At 69.6% G+C, this 22,027-nt stretch overlaps 3 protein-coding genes across 3 annotated transcripts; 1 reads left to right on the top strand and 2 right to left on the bottom strand.

The window, feature by feature from the left end:
- The first annotated feature begins 8 nt into the window (after nucleotides 1–8).
- On the top strand, nucleotides 9–8,910 carry LMF2 (lipase maturation factor 2). Its single transcript, XM_030016017.2, has 14 exons — nucleotides 9–148; nucleotides 783–1,036; nucleotides 2,750–2,778; nucleotides 3,069–3,265; nucleotides 3,512–3,690; nucleotides 3,920–4,058; nucleotides 4,453–4,587; nucleotides 4,728–4,833; nucleotides 5,239–5,335; nucleotides 5,481–5,663; nucleotides 6,789–6,957; nucleotides 7,304–7,415; nucleotides 7,786–7,894; nucleotides 7,973–8,910. Exons 1-14 carry the CDS (start codon nucleotides 52–54, stop codon nucleotides 8,321–8,323), a joined length of 2,157 nt encoding a protein of 718 aa, XP_029871877.1. The 5' UTR covers nucleotides 9–51; the 3' UTR covers nucleotides 8,324–8,910.
- A 179-nt stretch (nucleotides 8,911–9,089) lies between these two features.
- Nucleotides 9,090–12,636, bottom strand: MIOX (myo-inositol oxygenase). Its single transcript, XM_030016303.2, has 10 exons — nucleotides 12,571–12,636; nucleotides 11,366–11,428; nucleotides 10,972–11,052; nucleotides 10,556–10,718; nucleotides 10,403–10,470; nucleotides 10,180–10,289; nucleotides 9,984–10,051; nucleotides 9,684–9,733; nucleotides 9,442–9,554; nucleotides 9,090–9,335 (listed from the first exon to the last, which is right to left on the bottom strand). Exons 1-10 carry the CDS (start codon nucleotides 12,586–12,588, stop codon nucleotides 9,227–9,229), a joined length of 843 nt encoding a protein of 280 aa, XP_029872163.1. The 5' UTR covers nucleotides 12,589–12,636; the 3' UTR covers nucleotides 9,090–9,226.
- Nucleotides 12,637–13,896: 1,260 nt separating this feature from the next.
- On the bottom strand, nucleotides 13,897–20,620 carry ADM2 (adrenomedullin 2). The gene is made up of 3 exons (XM_030016321.1): nucleotides 20,511–20,620; nucleotides 20,231–20,369; nucleotides 13,897–16,384 (listed from the first exon to the last, which is right to left on the bottom strand). The coding sequence occupies exons 2-3, from the start codon at nucleotides 20,335–20,337 to the stop codon at nucleotides 15,895–15,897; spliced, it is 597 nt and encodes a 198-aa protein (XP_029872181.1). The 5' UTR covers nucleotides 20,338–20,369; nucleotides 20,511–20,620; the 3' UTR covers nucleotides 13,897–15,894.
- Between the last annotated feature and the right edge of the window lie 1,407 nt (nucleotides 20,621–22,027).

A 22,027-nucleotide genomic window follows, 5' to 3' on the forward strand; every position in this document is an offset into this window, starting at 1 on the left:
CCTGTGCGTGCTGACGTAAGCGTGCGCGCTGAGGTCGCTCAGCGGCCCGCCATGGGGGAACCGCCGCGGCGGCCGCGGTCGTTGTTCCTGGCCGGGCTGGCCGCTGCCTACCTCGCCGCCTTCGCTTCGCTCTACGTTCAGATCCCTGGTACGGCGGCGGCGGCGGAGGGGGGGGGGGGGTGCGCCCGTCCCCGGGCTTGGGGTGTGGGGGGGGGGGGGGGGCGGCTGGTTAGGCCCCACCGGCGGAGCCCGGGCTGCAACGGGTGCTGGAGGCGGGGGGGGTGTCTCGGTGGGGCCGGGATGGCTGAGCTGTGCAGTGAAGAGCTGCCGAGGCCGGCCCTCCATGGGGAGAGGGTCCTTCCCCCCCCCTCTCCGCCGCCCCCCCACACCAAGGGAGGGGTGGGGGGGGGTCCAGGGGTTGCTCCAGACCCTTGCACCCCCACCCCGGGAGCACCCTGACAGAGTTCTGCCCGCACAGATCTCCCCTGCCTGCAGCAGGCAGGGCGTTTGTCTCCCTTCTACGTGGCCAGGCTGGGTCTGGCAGCCGCTGGGTTCCACGTGGGTTCTTCCCGTTGCTGCTCCGTTCCCTGTTCCGTGAGGAAACAGGGAAGCTAGTGTGCAGGGAGAACTAACTGGAATCCCCACCTCCCTGCCAGCGCCTCGACGAGCTCTGCGGTAGCCCCCCTGCTCGTCGTGGTGCTGGCGGGGGGGGGGGCTTCCCAGTTCTGCTGCCCCAGACTCATGGGGAGGCTTTGTCGCCACTGTCACTATCCCGTTTCCAGGGCTATATGGGAGAGATGGCATCCTGCCGGCCCGCAAAGTGTTACGCCTCAGCGGGAAGGGGCTATGGGAACAACTACGGGATTTTCCCACCTTGTTGTGGCTCAGTCCCCGCCTGGGTTTGGATACGGAGCTGGGGATGGAGCTGCTCTGCCTCCTCGGCATCCTCGCCTCCTTCGGCGCCTTGCTGTTCGAGCCCCTGCGGGACAGCCTGCTCTTTGCCCTGCTCTGGGTGCTCTATCTCTCGCTTTACCAGGTATGAGATCGGTGGGGCTTGTGGTGCCCTAGAGGGGTTAGAGCTGGGACCTAGGAGGGCGAGGGGGTGATGTTCTTGCGTTAGCATCATCCTACAAGCTCCTTGGCACGCTCAGCTTCCCTCATGGCACTGGGGGAAGGTGCTGGCAGTTCCCTGGCTCGTGGAGGGGAGGTACAGCCCCATGCTTGTGCCGGTTCTCAGTGCCTTCCCTGGGATAAAACCCTCCCAGACTTGCCTGCAAAGCCAATTCCCACACCTCTGGCCCCTGCCCGCCCACAGTCTTGCCAAGCCCTCCCGGGGCCCTTGTCCCACACGCCAAGCCCTTTCCCCGTGTCCCCTGAGAGCTCTGTGCCCCCCAGCCACGAATCCGCCCCCCTGAGCCATTTGCGCTCGCTGCCGGCGCTGGCAGCTTGGTGCAGAGGAGCTCGGGTGAGTCAGAGCCTGCTAGCGCAAGCCGCAGCAGGAGGAGGGTTTCTCTTCCCTCTGAAACCAGGGGAATTAAAGAGGAAAAACCCGCCTGTGCTTGGAGATCCCTCTCGGCCTGGGTGGCTGTTACCCCAGGCAGGAGCTCTCCTGCCCTGCCAGAAGGCAGCCCGGGTGGCTGGCAGTGTCGGCAGCCCTCACTGGTCCCTCCTGCCAGGGTTCAGGCCGTGTCCAGCACCGGTGGCTGCAGGGAACAGTGTTGAGAGGCCAGAAAAGTGAGGTGCCAACCATGGGAGTGGAGTTTCTCCCGTGCTGGGGGGCTACCCTGTGGCGCCGTTACCCCGTCCCCTTTGTCCTGCTCACGGTCTCGTTGGCACACAGCCGTGCCGTTGTGAGCAGCTCCCCTCACACGGGCAGCCCTGCTGAGCTGTGTGGCCCGTGTTTGGGGCCCAAGGGGGAGACAGGGTGGGAGCCGGGGCTCTGGAGTGACTCACTGCCTCGGCAGGGAGAGGAAGCAGCATTCACAGCTTTGCGGGGCCGGGGAGCCCTGGGTGACTCCCACCCACAGGGACTCTTGTTTCCCAGCACATGGCTGCGGGGCTGCTGTGCCATGCCACAGCGTGCATGGCTCTGCCTCCTCCCAGCCCCGTGTGCCAGCCCGGCTTTCCTCTCCTCGCTCCCTTTTAAGGTGATGCTGGAGAGAAAGTCCCTGCTCCTCCCTAGCGCCAGTCTCCCTCCCCTCCAGCCCTCTGCCCTGCCGCCAGCTGGGTCTGCAGCCTGGTCTGCTGTCGAGCACCACTCTGGGCCCGGCTGCAGGCAGGAGGGACAGTGCCCAGGGCTGGGAGCACCCAGGCAGCAAGGCAGCATGGAGCAGGGCTCCCCTGCAGCCCCCCAGCCCTGACCTGGTGCCTTCCTCCACCTTGCGAGTGACGCTACTGCGCCTGGGGCATAGCCCTGGACACCGGAGCGGTTCCAGGCTGTGGTTCCCGGCATGGCCGCCTCCCCGGCACACCTAACCGGGGACCATCCTCCTTCTCTGCCCCCAGCAGTGCCTCCGTGGCATCTTGGTGCTGCTGCTCTCAGCAGCAAGTTGAGGCCGCTGCTCTGCTCCTTGGGTTTGGCCCGTAGCCCAGTCGTGGGAAAGGAGCTGCCAGCGGCACCGAGGGGGAGCCAGGAGGGATCTGCGGCCGCTCCTCGGCCCTTCTGCCCCCTCCCTGCAGGGTGGGTGTGGGGAAGGGAGCGGGGTCCAAACCTGCGCCCTGCTCACTGCTCTGCTCCCTCTCTCCGCAGGTGGGGCAGGTCTTCCTCTACTTCCAATGGTAAGTCAGCCCTGCATCCGCGCTTCCAGCGCGCGTGCCCTGGGCAGGGGGCTGCTGCAGGGGCTCCGTGCGGATGGAGCTGTCCTGTCCCCACTTCGACTGGGCCGTGGCTCGCCCAAAACCCAGGGCAGGGAGGGTTGGGTGCGGAGAGCTGTCCCCTCTGCGGGAAGCAGCGGCAGGCCCCTCGGCACCCTGGGGTCTCAGTGCCAGCACAGCCGGGACAGGAGCTGGCTCCCCCAAGGGGTCTGCAGCCCCAGGGTGGCGGTGGAGGACAGCGGTGTTCCCCACAGGGATAGCCTCCTGCTGGAAGCGGGATTCCTGGCGGTGCTGGTGGCCCCCCTGCGCCTGCTGAAGTGGCGGTCCACGGCCTGGCGCGCCCACGACGGCATCACCTTCTGGCTGGTGCGCTGGCTCCTCTTCCGGCTGATGTTCGCCTCCGGCGTGGTGAAGCTGACCAGCCGCTGCCCCACCTGGTGGGGGCTCACAGGTGAGGGGTGCCGCGGGTTGTGGGGTGTCATGGGCTTTGGGGCACCCCTCCCAGGCAGGGGGAGTGGGGGCATTGCTCCAAGCCTCAGGCTGTGCCTCCCATGCCCCGTAGGCAGCTGCAGGGCTCTGGGCAGCTCCTGCTGGCACCTCTCCCATGTTCGGCACAGCTCTGTGACGGCTCTGCCTGCTCCGACTCGTGTCCCCGCTCCCCTCTCTGCACCCCTGACCCCTCCTGTCCCCCCCCCAGCTCTCACCTATCACTACGAGACCCAGTGCATCCCCACGCCGGGTGCCTGGTTTGCCCACCAGCTGCCCGTCTGGTTCCAGAAGTTCAGTGTGGTGGCCACCTACGTCATCGAGATCGCCATCCCGCTCCTCTTCTTCGCACCCATCCGCCGCCTCCGGCTCTTTGCCTTCTACAGCCAGGTGGGTGGGCAGAGCCAGAGCCCCCCTTCCTGCCTCTCCTGCCGCCAGGTCCTGTGGGGCTCCCTAGGGGCAGGGGGACCGGCTTGGTCTGTGGGCAGGACAGGCTCCTCGCTCTGCGGGCTCTTGCAGGCAGGACTACCCCGGGTGCTGGGAGCTGGACACTGGGGTGGTCCCCCAGGCAGTCAGCTCAGCGCTGTGACACCCCAGCCCTGCCTTCGCTCCTCCCCAGGTCCTGCTGCAGGTCCTCATCATCCTCACGGGTAACTACAACTTCTTCAACATGCTCACCATCGTCCTGGCCTTCTCTCTGCTGGATGAGGAGCACGTGGGGCACTGGCTGGGGCGCAGCAAGAAGAGGCACGCCAGCAGTGAGTCCCTGGGAGCCCTGTTTTGGTGGGGTGGGGTCCAGTTTCTGCTGTGCCTGGGGTGGGGAGGGGACAGGCCACCATCGCTGACCACCCCTGTCCGGGTGTGACAGCGAGAGGCGGCATTCTGGCCACCTGCAGCTGCCCTCTGGCTCGGTGCTGTGAGAGCTACTGCCAGCACGGCTGCCTCGCCTGCCCCTGGGGTGGGGGTCTGTGCCCGTGGGGTGCTCAAGCTGGGTCCCCTGTGAAGCAGCGTGTTGGCTTCTGCCGCGGGATGTGCTCAGCGCTGCCCGCTCGCCCTCTCCCTGCCTGGACTCGGTGCGGTTTGCGCCCCTCCGTGCCACGGTGGGTTGGGCTTGCTGAGCCCCCGGCGTTCAGCGGCCCTGGTCTGTCGCAGCCTGGCCCCCCAGCCTGCGGTCCCTCCTCTCCACCCTGCTGGAGATGAGCACCTATGGCTTCCTGCTCTACTGGAGCATCCAGTACTTCAGCCTGGAGATCAACTGGGAGAAGAGGCTGCTGGACTCCAAAGTGGGTATGTCACGGCCAGGCCCACGGGGGCTGTCAGCCCGTTGTCCCCATGGCCCAGTGGCAGCACCTGGGCTCCTGCACCCCCAGTGGCTCTTGGGGCAGGAGGGGCTCCTCTCTGACCCTGTGGGTTTTCCTTCACTCCAGCCTTCACCTATCACGAGTTCACGACGTGGCTGCGGGCAGTGACCCTGCCCCTGGTGGGGCTGGGCTTCCTCTCGCTCTCCTGGGAGATCCTCTATGCCATGTACAGGTGCGTGACGGGGGGGGTGACAGGGTCCGTTCCCCCTGCCGGGCCTCGTAGCTCTGCCATGACAGCTGAGCAGGAACGGGGCAGCCGGTGTGGGTGGCCTGGTGCCACCCCCAAGGGTGCCATTCGTGCGTGCAGGGATGCTTGGATCTTGTGGGCACTGGGGGAGCTGGTGTGGGGTGCTTGGAGCCAGGCAGAGGGCTGGACCCTGGGGCTGTGTGGGGTGGGTGCCCAGTTCGGGGGTGCTGGGTGAGTTAGGAGGGATTTTCCTCTGCAGCGTTGGAGCGGGGCTGAGCCCTCTACCACTTTGGGCACAGCATGGGTTGCTCTGAACCCTGCAGCTGACAGCCAGAGCTCCAGACTGCGGTGCTGTGCAGCTCTGATCTGTTTCTCCCCCCCACCTCGCAGGTGTGCCTGCGTCCGCGGCTGCTTCTGGAAGCTCTGGGCCACGCTGCAGTGGGCCGTCTTCGCCACAGCAACCATGGGGATGTTTGCCATCAGCTTGGTGAGTGGGTGGGAAGTGTCTGGGGAGGGCAGGAGACAACAGAGCATGCATTTGTCTTGGCGTATGGGGAGCGGGAAGCTCAGCCTGGGCCCCCCCCAAGCTGCTCCTAGCCGTGGTGACAGAGCCACTCTCTGCCACTCCCTAGGTGCCCTTCACCTACATTGACTACGAGTCCAACGGCAAGCTGTGGCCCGGCATCCACCAGATGTTCAACGCGGTCGAACGCTTCCAGGTGGTGAACTCCTACGGGCTCTTCCGCAGGATGACGGGCGTCGGGGGGCGGCCCGAGGTGGTGCTGGAGGGCAGCTATGACAAGCAGACCTGGATGGTGAGCCACCATTACATAGAATCACAGAATCATTTAGGTTGGAAAAGACCCTTAAGATCATTGAGTCTGATTGTAAATCTAGCACTGCCAAGTCCACCACTAACCCGTGTCCCTAGGCACCACATCTACACGTCTTTTAAATACCTCCAGGCATGGTGACTCCACCACTTCCCTGGGCAGCCTGTGCCAGTGCTTCACAACCCTTTCAGTGAATAAATTTTTCCTAATATCCAATCTAAACCTCCCCTGGCACGATTTGAGGCTGTTTACTCTCGTCCTATCACTTGTTACTTGGGAGAAGAGTTTGACCCCCACCTCTCTACAGCATCCTTTCAGGTAGTTGTAGAGAGCGATAAGGTCTCCCCTCAGCCTCCTTTTCTCCAGACTAAACCACCCCAGTTCCTTCAGCCGCTCCTCATAAGACTTGTGCTCTAGACCCTTCACCAGCTTCGTTGCCCTTCTCTGGAGACGCTCCAGCACCTCAATGTCTCTCTTGTAGTGAGGGGCCCAAAACTGAACACAGTATTTGAGGTGCGGCCTCACCAGTGCTGAGTACAGGGGAACAATTACTTCCCTGCTCCTGCTGGCCACACTATTTCTGATAGAAGCCAGGGTGCTGTTGGCCGCCTTGGCCACCTGGGCACACTGCCGGCTCCTATTCAGCCGGCTGTCGACCAACACCCCCAGGTCTTTTTTTGCCAGGCAGCTTTCCAGCCACTCTTCCCCAAGCCTGTAGTGCTGCATGGGGTTGTTGTGACCCAAGTGCAGGACCCAGCACTCGGCCTTGTTGAATCAAGTTCGACAATCACATTTGGCGCCGAAGGGGCTGTGCGGGAACGGCAGCCGGTTGGGTGGGGCAGCTGGGGACAGGCACTGAGGAATGGACTCCAGTGGAGCCAAGCATCCCTGTCCCGCTGGCTTGGTCCCCTCTGGGGCACCCAGCCGCCCCCCATGGGCTTTGTCCCTCTGGAAGGAGCTGGTAACCCCAGGAGGTGAGGGGGGGCGAGTCTGGGGTAGCTCTGCCCCCAGGACAGCGGAGCTGGTGGAGGTCCAGGTCCGACCCCTGCATGCTAGTCCCCACTGCTGGATGCCCCCCCCCAGCCCACTCTGCTCCCTGCCCCACAGGAGATTGAGTTCATGTACAAGCCCGGGAACGTCAGCGCGGCCCCCCCGGTGGTCACCCCGCACCAGCCCCGCCTTGACTGGCAGATGTGGTTCGCAGCCCTGGCCCACCACAGCAGCAGCCCCTGGTTCACCAGCTTCGTCTACCGCCTGCTGCAGGGCAAGAAGGACGGTGAGTGGGGCTGGGGACAGGTCGTGCCGGGGGCTCCCCGGGCCCGGTGCTGCGGCAGAGGCAGCGCAAGGCCCCGTACCTGGCAGTTGTGCCGCAGCAAGGACCTCCGTCCTGCGCGGTGGCAGGGATGGAGGGGGGGCTGCCTGGGCTGAGCCCCCTGGAGCAGCAGGCAGGGCTGCATCCCACCCTGTCTGGGGGCTGTCGCTGGCCCCCTGCAGCAGGTCTGTGTCCCAGGCCCTTTCCTGGGGATTTGGGGCCGCTGGGCTCCAGCCCTGCAGCGGTTTGGGGTGTCCCCGCAGCGAGGGGCATGGGATCCCGGCAGGGGCTAACGCTGCGTCTCTGGCAGTGATCCGCCTGGTGCAGGTCGACGAGTCCCGGTACCCCTTCAGCGCTCAGCCCCCCGTCTACATCCGTGCCCAGCTCTACAAGTACTGGTTCACCGGCAGCGCCGAGGGCAGGTGAGCGGCACCGGGACGGGTGTGCCAGTGCCTGCACCCCCTCTGCAGCCACGCTTTGCTCCCCAAAGCTGATGTGACACCACATCGACATGCAAACGGCGCGGGTGTGTGTGCTGGCTGTGCTCAGGTGGCTCGGGGAGGGGGCGTGGGGGGGGGGGGGGGGCTGAATTTGGGAGCTGCTTCTCACCTGGCTAATTGGCTCATTAACTCGGCAGCTCGTCAGTGCCCTGAGCTCTGCTTTGGCAAGGCTGGGTCGCTGCGTGGGGGGAGGCAGGAGCCTGGCCCGCTCCTGCCTTGCGGGCAGAGCTGCCCTGCTCCTGCCTGGGCCGGCGGGGTGGAGGGCCGGGCGCTGAGCTCTCCCGTCCCGCAGCGAGGGCCCTGCGCCGTGGTGGCGGCGGCAGCGCGTGCAGGAGTTCTTCCCCACCGTCTCCTTGGGCGACCCCACGCTGGAGAGCCTGCTCAACCAGCACGGGCTGAAGGTAAGGCATTGCGCCGCGGCCGCGCCGCGCTCCCGGCCGAGGGGCGGCCCTGACACCCCCCTTCCCCTCGCCCTGCAGGACAAGACGTCGCTGAAGCGCTCGGCGGACGCCTTCCTTCCCTGGCTGCTGCAGTCCCTCCGCCAGCTCAGCCGCCCCTTCTCCGGCCCCGCCGTCCTCTGGTCCCTGTACCTCGTGGTGGCCACCGTCTACCTCCTGCGAGCCCTGGGCCGCCGGCCCCGGGGGGGTGCGCCCCCCGCCCGCCACAAAGGCCCCAGGCGGGGGGACCCTGCCGACCGGGGGGGCGGCGAGAAGAACGGGCAGGTGCGGAGGAAGGAGGCAAAAGAGGCGGAGGAGAAAGGCGAGGGCCGGGCCCGGGGGGCGGCCGATGGCCACGGCGACGGCCTCCGCGGCACCAAGAAGAAGAAGTAGAGCCTGGGGCCGCCGGTCCAGGCCCTGTCTTCCACCCACGGACTGATGGCGCTGCCTGCGGGCCCCGCTGCCTCCCCTCACCCCGGCTGCCTGCCCCTGCCTGCCTCCCTGGCGTGGGGGTCCCTGGCAGGGGTGCAGGCAGGCCCCCCCCACCCCTGCCGTCACGCTGCCTGCCTGCCCCGGGGTGAGCTTGCTGCTCTCTTCCCCTGCCAGTGCCTTCACGCACAGCACGGTCATTGCTCGCAGACGGCAGAGCGGGGCAGCTCCCTCCCCGCTGCCCCTCTGTCTCCTTCTCCCCAGTCTGGGCCCTGTGGTGGGGCCGTGCCGGGCTGCGGCAGGGTGCTGAGCACCGGTGGGATGATGCTCAGCACTGGCAGGAGCAGCTTTGGGCAGCCGCAGCGAGGCAGCACCAGCCCTCCCGGTTATCCTGCCCGGCCCCTTCGGCCACTGCTGGACCCGCGCTTGGGGCAGTTTGGGGTGCTGCCCCCCCCGGGCGGGAGGGCTCTGGCTGTAACGTGCTTCCCATCGGCTCATCTGTGAGCACAGAGGTTTCCTATAATTTTCTAAATAAAGCCTTTGACATTCCAGCCCCGCGGGCTCTCCCTGGAGCTGGGTGGGCTTGGGGGGGGGGGTCCTGCCTCGGCCCTTGCCCTTCTCTCACCTGATGAGAGGTGACAGGGACGGCGCCGGTGCCCCCACCTCTCCCTGCTGTGAGCCCTACACCCGTGGGGCTGGGGGCTGCTCAGGGTGCGACGGGCACTGGGGCTGCGTGACAAGCGGGTTTATTGTATAGTCCCGGTGCTCCCCACGACAAGCCGGCTGCTCCCCCAGGGACTGTGCCGTGGGGCTGGGGTCGAGCGTGGGGTGCTGGGTGCTGCACCGGTGGTGGGTGGGGGTCCCCGCTCACCAGCAGAGCTGCCCGGGGCAGTACTTGTCGATCAGGGACTGGTAGTAGCCCTGGAGCTGCTGCACGTCGGGCAGCTCCTCCTGCTTGGTGTAGAGGTCGAACTTGCTGCAGGAGCGAGGGTGGGTCAGTGCGGGGGCAAGGGGGCTGCTCCCCCCTCGGGGGGCCTCGGCCAAGCCCCCCAGCCCCCCCTCTGACCACCCTGGCCACGCACTTGAGCTCCCTGACCCAGGGCAGCATGCGGAGGTCCTCCTCGGTGCAGAGGTGCAGGTAGTCCCCGTGTGCGTGCCAGGGGTAGAAGGAGTGGAAGCGGACCATGTAGAAAGCCTGGGGAGACGAGGACGTGCCAACCCGGGGCACCCACCCTCCCCACGGCGGGTCCCTGCCCCACAGCCCTCGGCGGGGGGGGGTCAGCCCCACATGTGCATCCCCCCCCCCCCCCCCCCCAGCCCTTACCTCCTTGGGCAGGGCGAAGTTGTTGAACTTCATGACTCGGTACATGTACTCTGGGGAGGGAGGGGGGACGTGCAGGGATGAGCCTGAGCGGCTGGGGCTGGACCCCCCCCATGCAGGACGGGCGCCCCAAGAGCTGCAGCACACCCCCCCCTGCTCCATGCAAAGGGCTCCAGCTCCGAATCCCCCAGCAAAGGGGGCCGGGGGGGGGGTGCAGCCACCCCGGCTGCATCGGTGCCCCGTTTGGGGGCAAAGGGCCCTGCCCCAAGGAGGGGACCCCGGCCGGACCCCCCCAGCCCTTACCATCGTGTCCCCAGGACATGAGGACGTTCTCCAGGCCGCAGTGAGGCTGGTACATCCCATACTCGGTGCTGGGGATGGAGTCGGGTCGGGGGCTTGGGGCTGGACCCCTCCCCGTACCCCCAGCCCCTTCCCTGGCTGTGACACGGGCTGTGGGGCACAGCACCCCACGGCAGCCTGCCCGGGGGTCCGGCCTCACCTGTACAGGGGGTCTCTGGTGTCGGGGTTGTCGTGGAAGGTGGAGTCCCCGAAGACCACGGACCTCTGCACCTTGCAGCCCACCGGGAAGGTGTCCCCCACCACAGCCCACTGCAGAGGGGTGCGACAGGCGTCCCGCCGGCCCAGGAGGGGGTCCCCAAGGAGGGGTCCCTGGCCAGTGGGATCCCCCATACGCCGGGGGGATCCCCCACTGTCCCGCTTACCTGGGGCTCCCCGAAAAGTGCCAGGACCTTCCCCAGGTCGTGCAGCAACCCCACGAGGTGGAACCAGTCTGGGGGCAAGCAGGGCTGTCACCCCCAGTGGGACACGGCCCCACACGGGCTCCGTGTCAGTGGCGGGGGGGTCAATGGCCCTGCCTTTGTCAGGGTGGGCCCGGCGGATGCCCTCGGCGGTTTGGTAGGCATGGTAGGAGTTGGGGAAGTCCACGTCCGGGTCGGACTCGTCCACCAGCTGGTCCAGCAGTTCCAGTGCCTCCATGGCGCTCATCTTGCGCAGGGAGCAGGTCCCGTACTCGGCGCTCTGCGGAGACGGCAGGCACTGGGGATGGTGACCCCCCCCTAACCTGCGCTGCCACCCCGAAACCCCTCGGGACCCTCCCTGGAGCCACGTGGGGAGTGGGTGCCCCCCCAAGCAGGCTGGTGTACCAGGGCAGGACCTGCATCGCTTGGGTGCGGGGTGGGGGGGTTGGGCTGCGGCGTTTGTTCCCCCCCCCCCCCGGCTGCAGGTGGACCCCAGGTGGGACAGGACGGCCCCGGGGCGGGGGGGTTCGCACCTTCTTCCGGACGAAGTCGACGGTCTGGTGGGTGTGCATCAGCAGGTAGGTGTTGTAGACACGGTCCAGCAGCTTCCCCTCCTGCAGCTCAGCGTCAGGCTCCTGGGGGGCTCCGGTGGGGTGGGGGGAGCCCCCCTGGCATCCCTCCCAGCCTGGGGCAGCAGACCTCCCACCGGGTTCCTTCAGCCTCTCCCAGCAGTGGAATAAGACCCCCAGCACGGCCGGTGGGATGCAGCTGCATCCCCCGCAGCGTGGCATCATACCACCCGACCCTCAGCACCCAGCCTTGTGCAGCAGGACCCCCCCACGCCCCGCCTTGTGCAGGGGACCCCCCCTGCTGCCTCGGCATCACCACCTGTCCCAGTGGCAGCAGGACCTCCCCAGCCGGGCTCACCGTGTAGTTTCGGTACTCGGACTTGGCCTTGCCGGACTTGGGCTCCTCGGAGGGGTCAGCGTCCTGCAGCGAGAAAGGTCAGGCTCGGTCAGCGGGGCCGGATCCTGCGCCTGGTCTGGCAGCCGCGGGACAGAGAGTGAAAACACCCAGGGACAAGGTGTTCCGTGAAGGTTAAGGAGACACGCCATCTCCAAAGGAAAGCCCTGAATGCGCGGCATCGCATGGCGCTGCACGGCATCGCACAGCATCACACAGTGTTGCATGGCGCCGTACGCCGCTGCACAGCATCGCACAGTGTTGCACGGCGTTGTACACCGCTGCACAGCATCGCACAGTGTTGCGCAGCACTGCACAGCATCGCACAGCGTTGCACAGCGCTGCACAGCATCACACGGTGCTGCCCCATTCCGGTGCGGAGTGAGGGCCGTCGCATTGAGGTGCAGAGCAGGGGCCGGGGGGAGCTGCCCACGCTGCCGGCGGGGGTCCTGGCCCGGGGCTCTGCTGGTTTAGGGCAGCAGCTCTCAGGAGTCGCTGCCTCGACCCCCGCAGCCCCCCGAGCGAGGTCTGTGGGTGCGGCTGAGCCCGTGGGTGCTGCACGACACCCCGCACGCCCTGCAGCCCCCCGGGGACGGGCACTGCCCGCCTGCCCGGGGGGGGGGACCCCTTCCCTCCCTGCCGAGGGGCGAGTGTTCACTTGTTCCCTGTGGGGCTGGGTCCCGCGTGGGGCTGGGATGGACGTGGGGCAGGGACACGGAGGGGCTGGGTCCCCCGTGGGGCCGGCACCCCCACCGCAGGGAGGAATTGCGGAGGGTCCCGGAGGATCTCCGCCACCCCCCAAGAGGTGACAGCCCCAGTGCTGAGCTGTGCGGGCCCCCAAACCTGCACACAGCTGGGGTGGGGGGTCCCCGAGGGCTACAGCCTGTGGGCACAGACCCCACGGGGGGGGCGATGCTGTGGGGCTGTGCCCCACGGCCCCAGGGACAGAGGGGGGCTGCACGTGCTGCCTGTGTGTACCCGGGCGGACCTGCACCCCGACACGTGGGGATATGCCAGTGGGGTCTGACCCCGAGGCGTGGGGCGATGCGTGTGGGGGCCAGCCCTGAGGTGTGGGGTGACATGCAGGAGCCTGACCCCGACGTGTGGGGCGATGCAGATGGGTCTGACCCCGAGGTGTGGGGCTCTGGGTCCCGCCTGCCCGTACTCACCGCCCGGAGGCTCCTCATGCCGGCGGTGGCGAGGGGCGGTGGGCACACGGGCTCTGGGGCGGCCGCCGGGACCCCCGGCTTTATCCCCGCGGGGGGTGGCGTGGGGGCGGCTCAGCTTGCGCCAGCCGGTGCGGGGGCAATCGGTCACCAGTTAACCTGCCCCCGGTTAATGTTTGAGCCCACGGCACCGGGCTCAGGGGGATGCTGCTCCCGGAGGGTGGGCAGGGGCTGGCGGGGGGGACTGGCCCGGCCCCTGAGCTGGGTACCCCCACGCTGCAGCCCCCAGAGCTGGGGACCCCTGACCCCCAAGCTGGGGAGCACCGGCCACAGGTGACCCTGCCAGCGGCTGATGGTGGCCCCGGGCTGCCGGGCTCCTCGTGGGGGCAAAGGGACTCCTCTGCCCTGCTGCCCGCACCGGCCGCGGTGACCGCACGGGACGGGGCCACGGCGTGACCCCCCGTCGGGACACGGGGAGCGGGACCGGACCTGGTGCCCTGATGGCACTGGCAACTGCTGTCCGGCCACTGATGGCCCCAGGGCCACTGTGCTCCTACGGGATCTGTGTCTTAGTGGGACGGGCACCAGCCGCCCCCGTGCCTTGCGGAACGTTAAATTTAGCGACTGCCGATGTTGTAAGCGTGTGGAGCAAGCCCTCGGCAATGAGCTGCCCCGGAGGGCTGGCAGGGCATCTTGGCCGGGCACGTCCCCTCCCCGGGGGCCACGAGGTCCTGCCAGGCGGTGGGCGTGCGGCTGGTGCACGCACGTGTACGCTGAACCACGGTCGTGCCGCGCCACGGCCACGTCACTCCTGTTGCCCTGTGGTTCCTGCGTGCCCGGGCAGAGGCAGGAGTGGGCAGCGGCGGGCACAGTGCCCATGGGCAGGGGCCCTGGGCAGCCCCTGCTGTGCCCATTAGCCGCTGGCACTAGGGGTGAAGCTCCCCAGCACGGTCCCTGCACCCTCCCACAGGAGCCCCTGAGGCATCTCTCCCCTTTATCTTCCTCCTCCTCATCCTCCTCCTGCCTGGCTCCTGCCCGCTCCTGCCCAGACCCACTGGCCCCACGCGGCTGTGGGTGCCAGGCGGGCATTGCTGCTGTGACAGATGCTGCACGGCTGTCCCTGCGCTCGCTGCTGTCCCTGCGCTCGCTGCTGTCCCCACTGCATGGCTGTCCCCGCGCTCGCTGCGGGAAGCAGCCGGTGCTGGTCGTCTTCTGTCGCCGGTGGCCATGGAACCCGGTTGCCCACACCCTGCCCAAGGCAGCCCCTCGCCCACCCACCCGTTCCATGCCCCATTCCTGTGGGAACATCACCCGGCCTGGCACCAGACGTGACCCCTCTTCGCACATTTTATTCTGCACAAAATCAGATTTTTGCTTGAAAAGAAGAGAAGGGGAGTGCTCCGCACTGTGGTGCCTGCCTGGCCCAGCTCTGGCGCTGCTGTGGGGCAGGATCCAGCCCGGGCACCCACGGGGTTCAGTGCAGCCCCTCTGCAGCCTGGGGAGCACCCAAGGGATGGGGGGGGTGAAGGCCTTGGGCCCCCACGCATCCCTTGGCAGCACTGCACTGGGCTGCAGCCCGCCCATCCCCATGGGACGGTGCTGGGTCCCTCACCCCTTTGCCAAACGGGCAGCATTGGGGCCGGGGGGGCTGCAGGCAGAGCTCCTGCCTGCGGTGGGGGCCCTGGCCCAGGAACCTCTGGTGACAGCCATGGGACACCCCATCCCGGTCCTGTCCTGCCCCGTCAGCCGGCTCAAGCAAGCGCCGGGACCCCCGGGAAGGAGGAGAGAGGGGCTGGGGTGCTGCTGCAGGCTGGTGCTCCTGGGGCTGGGGTCTCCTGTAGGCACAGGGGTGCTCCTGGGGGGGGGGGGTGAGGAAAGTGCTCCCAGGAGCAATGAAGGGGATGAAGATGGTCCTTGGGGAGGGGTCTGCACCCAGGGGGGATGCAGGTGCTCATGGGAGGGGTGAGGGTGGTGCTGGCAGGAGGGGACAAGGGTGCTGGCAGGAAGGATCAAGGTGCCAACGGGCTGGGGTCTACCTGCCCTCCTCATGGAGGACTGGATCGGATCCCTGTTGTCCCCCTGCCACCAGCTGCCCGTCCCTGTGCCAGGGCTGAGGGGCAGCCCAGCACGGGGGTCCGGGCCGGTGACTGGGGCGGCACATCCCCGTCCTGCCAGGCCACAGGGGTGACAGCTCTGCCGGGGTGACACCAGCACTCCTGCGGCATCACGGTGTGGGGTGACAGGGATACCCAGGGTCCCCTCGTCCCCCTCCATGGGCGCCATCCCAGTCCCCACTGAACCCACAACTTGTCACCAGTGGGGCCAGGGGCTGTCCCCAGCCTGCCCACGCCATGCCCGAGGCTGCACCAGGGGACAGGAGGGGACAGAGGCAAGGACAGGAAAGAGGAGGGGATGGGGCAGGAGCGGGGTGTGGGACCCCGGCCATTCCTCTCCCCCCACCGTGCTCGGGGACGGTTTGCCATCCCCCAGTGCCCACCAGCACCTGGTCCTCATCTCACTGCAGGGCTGTGGGCGGTATTGGAGGGGGATGACATGGGTGCCAGGGGAAGGGGACAGCATCCTCTCCGAGGAGGACGGGACCCCCCACGGCACCCCAGCCTCCACCCTGGGAAAGGACCCTCCCCAAGGTGCCAAGCCCAACCTGGGACCCCAGTGGGGAAGGTGCTGGGGGCTGCCCTGTGCCCCCACCCTGACTGGGGGAGGTGGGCTGGAGCGGGGTCCCCTCCACTCTGTCCTCGCATGACCCCCACCCACGCAGCCGTGCCACCCTGGGCAGGGACGGGAGGGGTCTTGGGTGGGGGCAAGGGGGGTGCCGTGGGGGTGCTGCAGCGGGGCTCGCCCCACCCGTGGCCGCGCATGCTGCGGCAGGGTGCTGAGCTGCTGAGTCAGGCGGGAGCGTGGCCAGGGGCTCGGCCCCGCGCTCTTGCACAAGGCGCCGGCGCTGCTGCGGTCAGCAGGATCCCCTGCCGCCCCTTGGACCCGTCAACAGCCCCGGCCAGCCGGGCCACCGCCGGCCACCATGGGCCACCGGCTCCCCGGCCCATGCCCGTGGTCCTCTCCGCTCCACGGGGCTCCGGTTGGCGACGGCGCCGGAGCCCCTCTGTGGGGACGCTCCCACCAGCCCCACGTCCCTGGTGGGGCCGTGGCCGGAGCCGGGCTCTGCCCGGGGGGCACCGGGCACCCCCGGAAAGGTGCAGAGGGAGCCCAGCCACGTCTGACTCTGGAAGCGCTTTAGTGGGGGGTCCCGCGGGGCAGAGCGGGGGGCGCGGGGCCAGGCGGTCTAGTGCAGCGACCCACCCCCCCCCCTCACCCGTAGCTATGGGGGCTGTTGGGGTTCATGGGGGACGAGTCCTGGCGGCCCGACTGGCCCATCAGCTGCCAGAGGCGGTGGCTCAGGTTCTGCACCTGGCAGGTGCCCAGCACGCAGCCCACCCGCAGCAGCTGCGTGTGCTGCAGCCGCCCCGACGCGTGCCGGCGGCCCCGCGGGTGCCGGGAGCCACGCCGCAGGACGAGGCGGCGGACGTGCCGGGGGGCCAGGCGGGCGCCGTGCCGGGGTCCGTGCTGCGGGGCGAGCTTCGGGCTCTGCCGCGGCATGAGCGGTTTGTGCCGGGGAACCGGGCGGGCACCGTGCCGGGGGGTGAGCCGGGGTCCGTGGCGCAGGTTGAGCTTCGGGCCGTGGCGCGGGACGAGCGGTCTGTGCCGAGGGCTGCCGGCGGGCTGCGGCAGGGCCGGGGGCTGCGGTCCCGGGTGGTCCCCAAGGAGCGAGGCTGGGGAGGGTCTCCGGTCCGGGGGCTCCCTGCAAGAGAGCAGCAGCGGGATCAGCGGGAGGGGGCAACGCTCAGCGGGCAGCAGCGGGCAGAGCCGCGGCACCCCGGGCAGGGGGGGCTGCACGGCACCCTGATAGCAGGGGTAAAGGGGGTTTGGCCGTGCCGAGGGTGCCGTGGTGGGCCGGGGGGACGCAGCCCCCCACAGCCCTGCCAACCCCTCCCGGTCGCTCTGCCCTGGGCCCTGGGCCTGCCAAGCCAGGAGGAGGAGGAGGAGGAGGAGAAGGAGGAGGAGGAAGACGAGGAGGAGGAGGAGGAGCAGGAGGAGGAGCAGGAGGCGGCGGCAGCCAGGGAAGGGGAGCTGCTACCTGCAGCCGCACACGTACTCCATGCTCCTCCATGCTCCGGCATCGTGCCGCGGCAGCAGGGCCGGCAAGAGCTGCCTGCCACAGCCAGGGCTGCAGCCCCGCGCCAGCCCCTTCCCATCCCAAACCAGTGGGGCTGGGAGACCCCCGTGTCCCCCCCCATTCTGCTGGTCTCCCCAGGCAGAGGGGATCCCATGGCACCGCGTGACCGCGGCCGGCAGCCCCACCATTTGCTCCTGCCAGCCCCACGCCAAGCCCGCCGCCAACCCACAAGCACGGGCACTGTGAGGGATGTGTGGGGTCCCGGGGGTCCCTGAACTCCCAGGGGCGCTGACCCTGCTGCCCCCCTCCAGGATCCCCCCAGGGTGCGCAAACAGGGACCCCCCCGGCACCGCCAGCTCCAGCACAGCCCGGTCGGCCTCCCCTCGTGGAGGAGCTGGTGACCCCACACCGGCGGGGGACACCCACTGTGGCAGCCCCGGAGCTCTGCCACCCGCAGCCGCCCCGGGTCGCTGCCCGGGAGGAATCCACGGCACCCGGGCGGCTGCGGGGATGGCACGTGCCACGTGGCCGGGGCAGCGGTGGCGGGAGCCCCTCTGCTGCCCGCGCACAGGCACGCACGGTGGCACCGCATACTGGCGCCCACCGCTGCACCCCCCGGCCAGAGCCCCTGTGCCCCCCCTGCACACACACACACACACACACGCGCGCGCGCGTATCCCTGCATGCACACCTCCTTCGCTACCCGTGAACGTACACGGTAACCCCCGTACACACACAGGCACACGCGTGTCCCAGCGTGCGCCCCTGTACACGCATGCAGGTACACCCACGGCACGGTGTGCGTGCAGACACGCACGCGGTGACCCCTGTACACACGTAAGCACATGCGTGTCCCAGCATGCACACACATGCACGCACTCTATAACCCCTGTACACACACAGGCACACGCGTGTCATAGCACACACACACTCTATAACCCCCATACACACACACACACTACTTATAACTCCTGCACACACCCCGGTGCGCACACACGCACACTGCGCACCCCCAGCCTGCCGTGTGTGCACAACGGGGGTGCAAGTGCAGGTGTCCCGGTGCGCGCACACACAGCCCTGGACTCGCACCGCACCGACCCCCCCTGCCCCCCGTCCCCCCACCACCCGGGGCTGCGGGAAGCCGGGGCGCCGGAGGGCTCATCCCGGCATGGCACAGCCAGGTCGAGGCCGGACGCCGCTTGGCTGCGAGCCGCGGGAGCGGGGACAGAGGCCAAATTCCTCCGGTCCTGCAGAGACGGGAAGCACGGGGGGGGGGGGGGCCGGTGAGTGCCCGCCACCCCTTCCCGTCCCGGGACGTGTTTACAGGAGGTGGCCAGAGCCCGGAAACACCGGCAGCCTCGGCCTTCCCATCCCGGCACTGCCCGGGCCGTGGTACACAGGACTTTCCCAGCCGGCTGTCTTCCAGGCAGCTCCGGCACTGCCGGCTCTGCAGCCTCTCAGTGCTCCCAAGCCAAGAAGCCCCCGTGCCGGTGTCCCACGGGATGGCCGCCGGCTGTGGAGTTCCCCTCCCTCCCCACACTTGGCTTCTGCCCCGGCTTCGCCCCAGCTGGCCCTGGCATGGCGTGCATCCGTGCCGGCCGAGCTCCTGGTGCATCCGGCTGCGTGTGGGATCGCTGCTGCTCTGGCTTCCATGCCTGTTCCCGGGGCTTTGCGAGCCCCACTGGACACGCCGTAGGGTGCCCACCAACCCCGGGGCTGCTGCTGGCAGGACCGGCACCTCCCTGCAGCCCCCCCAGCTCCCACAAGCGGTTCCTGCACAGCTCCCAGCCCCCTCCGGCTTCCCCCGCTGCCGCCCACCCCGTTCCCACGGCCTTTGCACCAGCACAGAGCTGGCACCCACGCTCCCCGGCTGCGGGCACCCACACCTGGGCCCTGGGCACCTGTGTGGCGGGGTCTGGCCTGACGACACCCCCCGCGGTGGCACAGAGCTCTTCCCCCCCGCACTGCAGGACCCCCGTGCCTCTGGCCCCCGTCCCGGGGACCCCCACGCCACAGCCGACAGAACTGCAGCCACACCATCCCGCAGCCGCGGCAGGAGCTGCTGAGCCTGTGGGGGGGGGGGGGGGGTCTGGAAGCCCCAGCCCCCCCCGTCCACCCCTGCAGCAGGACGTGGTCCCGGGCAGGGCCCCCCCCCCGCACCCCCGGGAGCTGCACCGACGGCTGCCTGCGGCGCCAGGCAGGCAGGCAGGCAGGAGCCGCTCGCAGATCCCTCCGGAGCCAGACGCAGGCTTCCCACGGCGCTGGGCACAGCCCAAACGCGCTCCTCAAGCAGCAACATGCACACCCGCAGCGCGTGTGCACGCGCACACGCAGCACCCACGGGAGGTTCAGTCCCGACCCGAGGTGCATCCTGCAGCAGGAGGTTCGGGTGGGAGATCCTGGCACCCCGCAGCCCCCACGGGCACCCACAGCCCCCCACCGCCCCTCGCCTTGCACACGCGTGCAGCCACGCACACCTTGGCACAGGCACGCCGTGAGTTCTTGCACGCACACGCTCTCCATCACGGTGTGTACCAAAACCTCGTCCAACCCTTGCACACCCGCACACTCTGCCTGCCCCGTGCGCGCGCACACACACACATGCACACAGGTACCCATCTGGCCCCTGCACCCTCCCAAACCCGCAGACCAGCCTTGCCGTCCCTGGCACGCTGCGTCCCCGCAGCCCTGCCCGCGTCCTGCCTCCTCCCTCCTCCCAGCACTGTTCCCCTATTCCCACCGGGACAAGGTGCAGCGCGGGGGCCGGGGACCCCTCACCCCGCTCCTACCACCTCGTCCCCCCGTGTCCCCACCGGCACCGCGGGGACCGGCACGGGACACACAGCAAAGACAGGGTTGGGGTCCAGGCAGGAGACGGTGCCCAGGAGACCCCCCCCAGCCCACCCCCTCCATGCAGTCCCCATCTGCCCCCACTCTTCAGGGTACCGTGTGCCCCCCCGGGGGGAACCTGCCCACAACCTGCCACCAGCACAAGGGGCTTTAGTACGAGGCTGTGCGTCCCCTCCCGCTGCGGGGACAGTGGGCAGCAGGACACGGAGCTGTGCTGCCAGGCTGGGCCCTGCCTAAACCCCCGGGGAGCTGGGGTGGCCAGGGCTGGGGGGGTGGCCGGCGGGACAGACGGACACGGGCTGCCTAGTAGAGGCTGGGGCAGGAGCCTCGGGCAGGGCTGAGCGGTGGGCACGGAGCCCCCCACGCGGGACAGGGGCCGGGCCCGTGGGGGGTGCAGGGCTGTGTCCCGGGCAGGGGGACAGGCAGGGGTGCCCAGAGCCACCCCATGCAGAGCACCCCTGCCCACACCTGCACGGGGGTGCGGGCAGGGGGCCACAGAGGTGCCCCGGGCAGGGGTTCAGGCAGGGGGGCAGAGAGGCACCCCACGCAGGGGTGCGGGCAGGGGGGCACAGAGGCACCCCACGCCGGGGTGCGGGCAGGGGGCGCGGGGTCCCGGCTCACCTGCGCTTGGGCGAGCGGCCGTCGGGCAGGGGCAGGCAGGCGGGCAGCTCCAGCAGACACAGCACCAAGCTGATGCAACCCAGCGCAACCGGCGCCGGGGCTCTCATGGCGGGGCCGGGCCGGGACAGCGGCTCCGGGGCTGCGGGGAGAAGAGAAGGGCTCGGGGCTGGGCTCGGCTCCAGCCCCCCCCCCCCCGCCCGCCCCGCTGCCCCCCGTCCCGTCCCGCAGCCCGGGGCTGGGAGGGTGCGGGGTCCCCGGGGTGGGGGGGTCCCGGCCGTACCTGGGCGGGGGCCGGGGCTCAGGTCGGGTCCGTGCCTCGCTCGGCGCTGCCGCTCCCCGCCCCGGCCCAGGTTAAATATCGCCGGGCCCGGCGCGGCGGGGCGGGCGAGGAGGAGCCGAGCGGCCGCGGGAGGAGCCACGGGCGGGGGCAGCCCCGCAACGGCCCCGCACCCCCTCCCCGGCGCCGCATCCCCCCCCGGCACTGCACCCCCCCCCCCGGCTTCGCACCCCCCGACCCCGTACCCCCCCGCCAGCACCGCATCCCCCCCCGACCCCCCGCACCCCCCCCCGGCTCCGTGCACCCCCCCCCCCGGCCCCGTACACCCCCCCGGGTCCGCATCCCCCCCCCGGGTCCGCATCCCCCCCCCTCGGCTCTGCTTCCCGGCACCCGCCCGGCCCCGCCGCTCCCCCAGCGCCGGCCCCGGGACCCCCCCGGAGCGGGGCCGGGCTGGGATGGGGCTGGGGAAGCAGTCCCGGGGGGTTGGGATGGGATGGGATGGGGATGGGGATGGGGGAGCGGTCCGGGAGGGAGTGGGATGAGACCGGGATGGAGCTGGGGGAGCCACCCTAGAATCTGGGCTGGGGCTGATGTGGGGGGTCGGGGTACCCCCCCAGCCCCCCTGCCAGCCCCCTCCCCAACACCGCGGCAGCGGGGGCCAGCCCAGGCGGTGCTGGGCCCTGCCAGGCCCTGGGAGCCATGCTGTGCCACGTCGTGCCGCGCTCAGCCCTGCCAAGCCCCGCTGCCTGCCTCCCGCCTGGCACCGCGCGACGTCCCCAGGGCACCCCGACACCCCCCGTCAAGCACCCTGCATCCCGCTGCCGTGCCGAGGAGCTTGCGGCGGGGCAGACCCCCCCCCCCAGCTCCCCTCACTGCTCCCCACACTTGGGGGGCAAACCCAGGCTGGAGGACCAAGGCCGCATCCTGCCTCCCTTCCCCGGGCTGCGCGGGGAAGCCCGGTGCAGCCCAGTGCCCCCAGTTCAGCCAGCCCCACCTCTGCCCCACGCTGCCCGGGAGCCCTGTCCCCACGGGGGGCAGTACCCCGGCACCCCACGGCACTGCACCCGGCATCCGGCACAGCCCACGAGCGGGGCTGGAGCCGCTCTGCGGGGACGTGTGTCTGCACGCACCTTCTCCCAGGGCTAATTTAGGTTAATGTTTTTAAACATCACATGGGGCCTTCTAAAACAATTAAGGAATGTAATCCGCAGAGGTCAGACCAGTCCCGGCGTTCCCCCCGCAGGGGAAGCAGCTCGCCGAAACCGGGGGCGGTGGGGAGCCGCTGCTGGCAGTGCCCGGGGGGCACGGGGGGGTGGCAGGCATTTGGGGCTCGGGGTGCTGCTCCTCGAGCTGGGCAGCCGGAGCTCAGCAGGGGAGGGGGTCCCCGCCAGCCCCCCTCGATGGGCCCCCCCACCTCCTGCTCTGGGATGGGTTCTGGGTGTCCTTGGTGCCCACGCTGACGGGACGGGGACGGGGCAAGGAGCCCCCAGCACCCCAGGGTCCCCAAGGTGGGCTCCGGG

The sequence above is a fragment of the Aquila chrysaetos genome, chromosome 5 (assembly GCF_900496995.4).
Source record: "Aquila chrysaetos chrysaetos chromosome 5, bAquChr1.4, whole genome shotgun sequence".
NCBI lineage: Eukaryota > Metazoa > Chordata > Aves > Accipitriformes > Accipitridae > Aquila > Aquila chrysaetos.

What these genes read in the sequence shown, in the direction of transcription:
- MIOX (XM_030016303.2), bottom strand. An exon ending in CCGGGCCCACCCTGACAAAG is followed by an intron (nt 10,471 to 10,555) that starts GCAGGGCCATTG and finishes GCTTGCCCCCAG; the next exon opens with ACTGGTTCCACCTCGTGGGG. An exon ending in CATGTCCTGGGGACACGATG is followed by an intron (nt 9,734 to 9,983) that starts GTAAGGGCTGGG and finishes CTCCCTCCCCAG; the next exon opens with AGTACATGTACCGAGTCATG.
- ADM2 (XM_030016321.1), bottom strand. Translation starts at nt 20,337, where the DNA reads ATGAGAGCCCCGGCGCCGGTTGCGCTGGGTTGCATCAGCTTGGTGCTG. An exon ending in GGCCGCTCGCCCAAGCGCAG is followed by an intron (nt 16,385 to 20,230) that starts GTGAGCCGGGAC and finishes GCTCTCTTGCAG; the next exon opens with GGAGCCCCCGGACCGGAGAC.
- LMF2 (XM_030016017.2), top strand. Translation starts at nt 52, where the DNA reads ATGGGGGAACCGCCGCGGCGGCCGCGGTCGTTGTTCCTGGCCGGGCTG. An exon ending in GCTCTACGTTCAGATCCCTG is followed by an intron (nt 149 to 782) that starts GTACGGCGGCGG and finishes TCCCGTTTCCAG; the next exon opens with GGCTATATGGGAGAGATGGC. An exon ending in GCTGCAGGGCAAGAAGGACG is followed by an intron (nt 6,958 to 7,303) that starts GTGAGTGGGGCT and finishes CGTCTCTGGCAG; the next exon opens with TGATCCGCCTGGTGCAGGTC.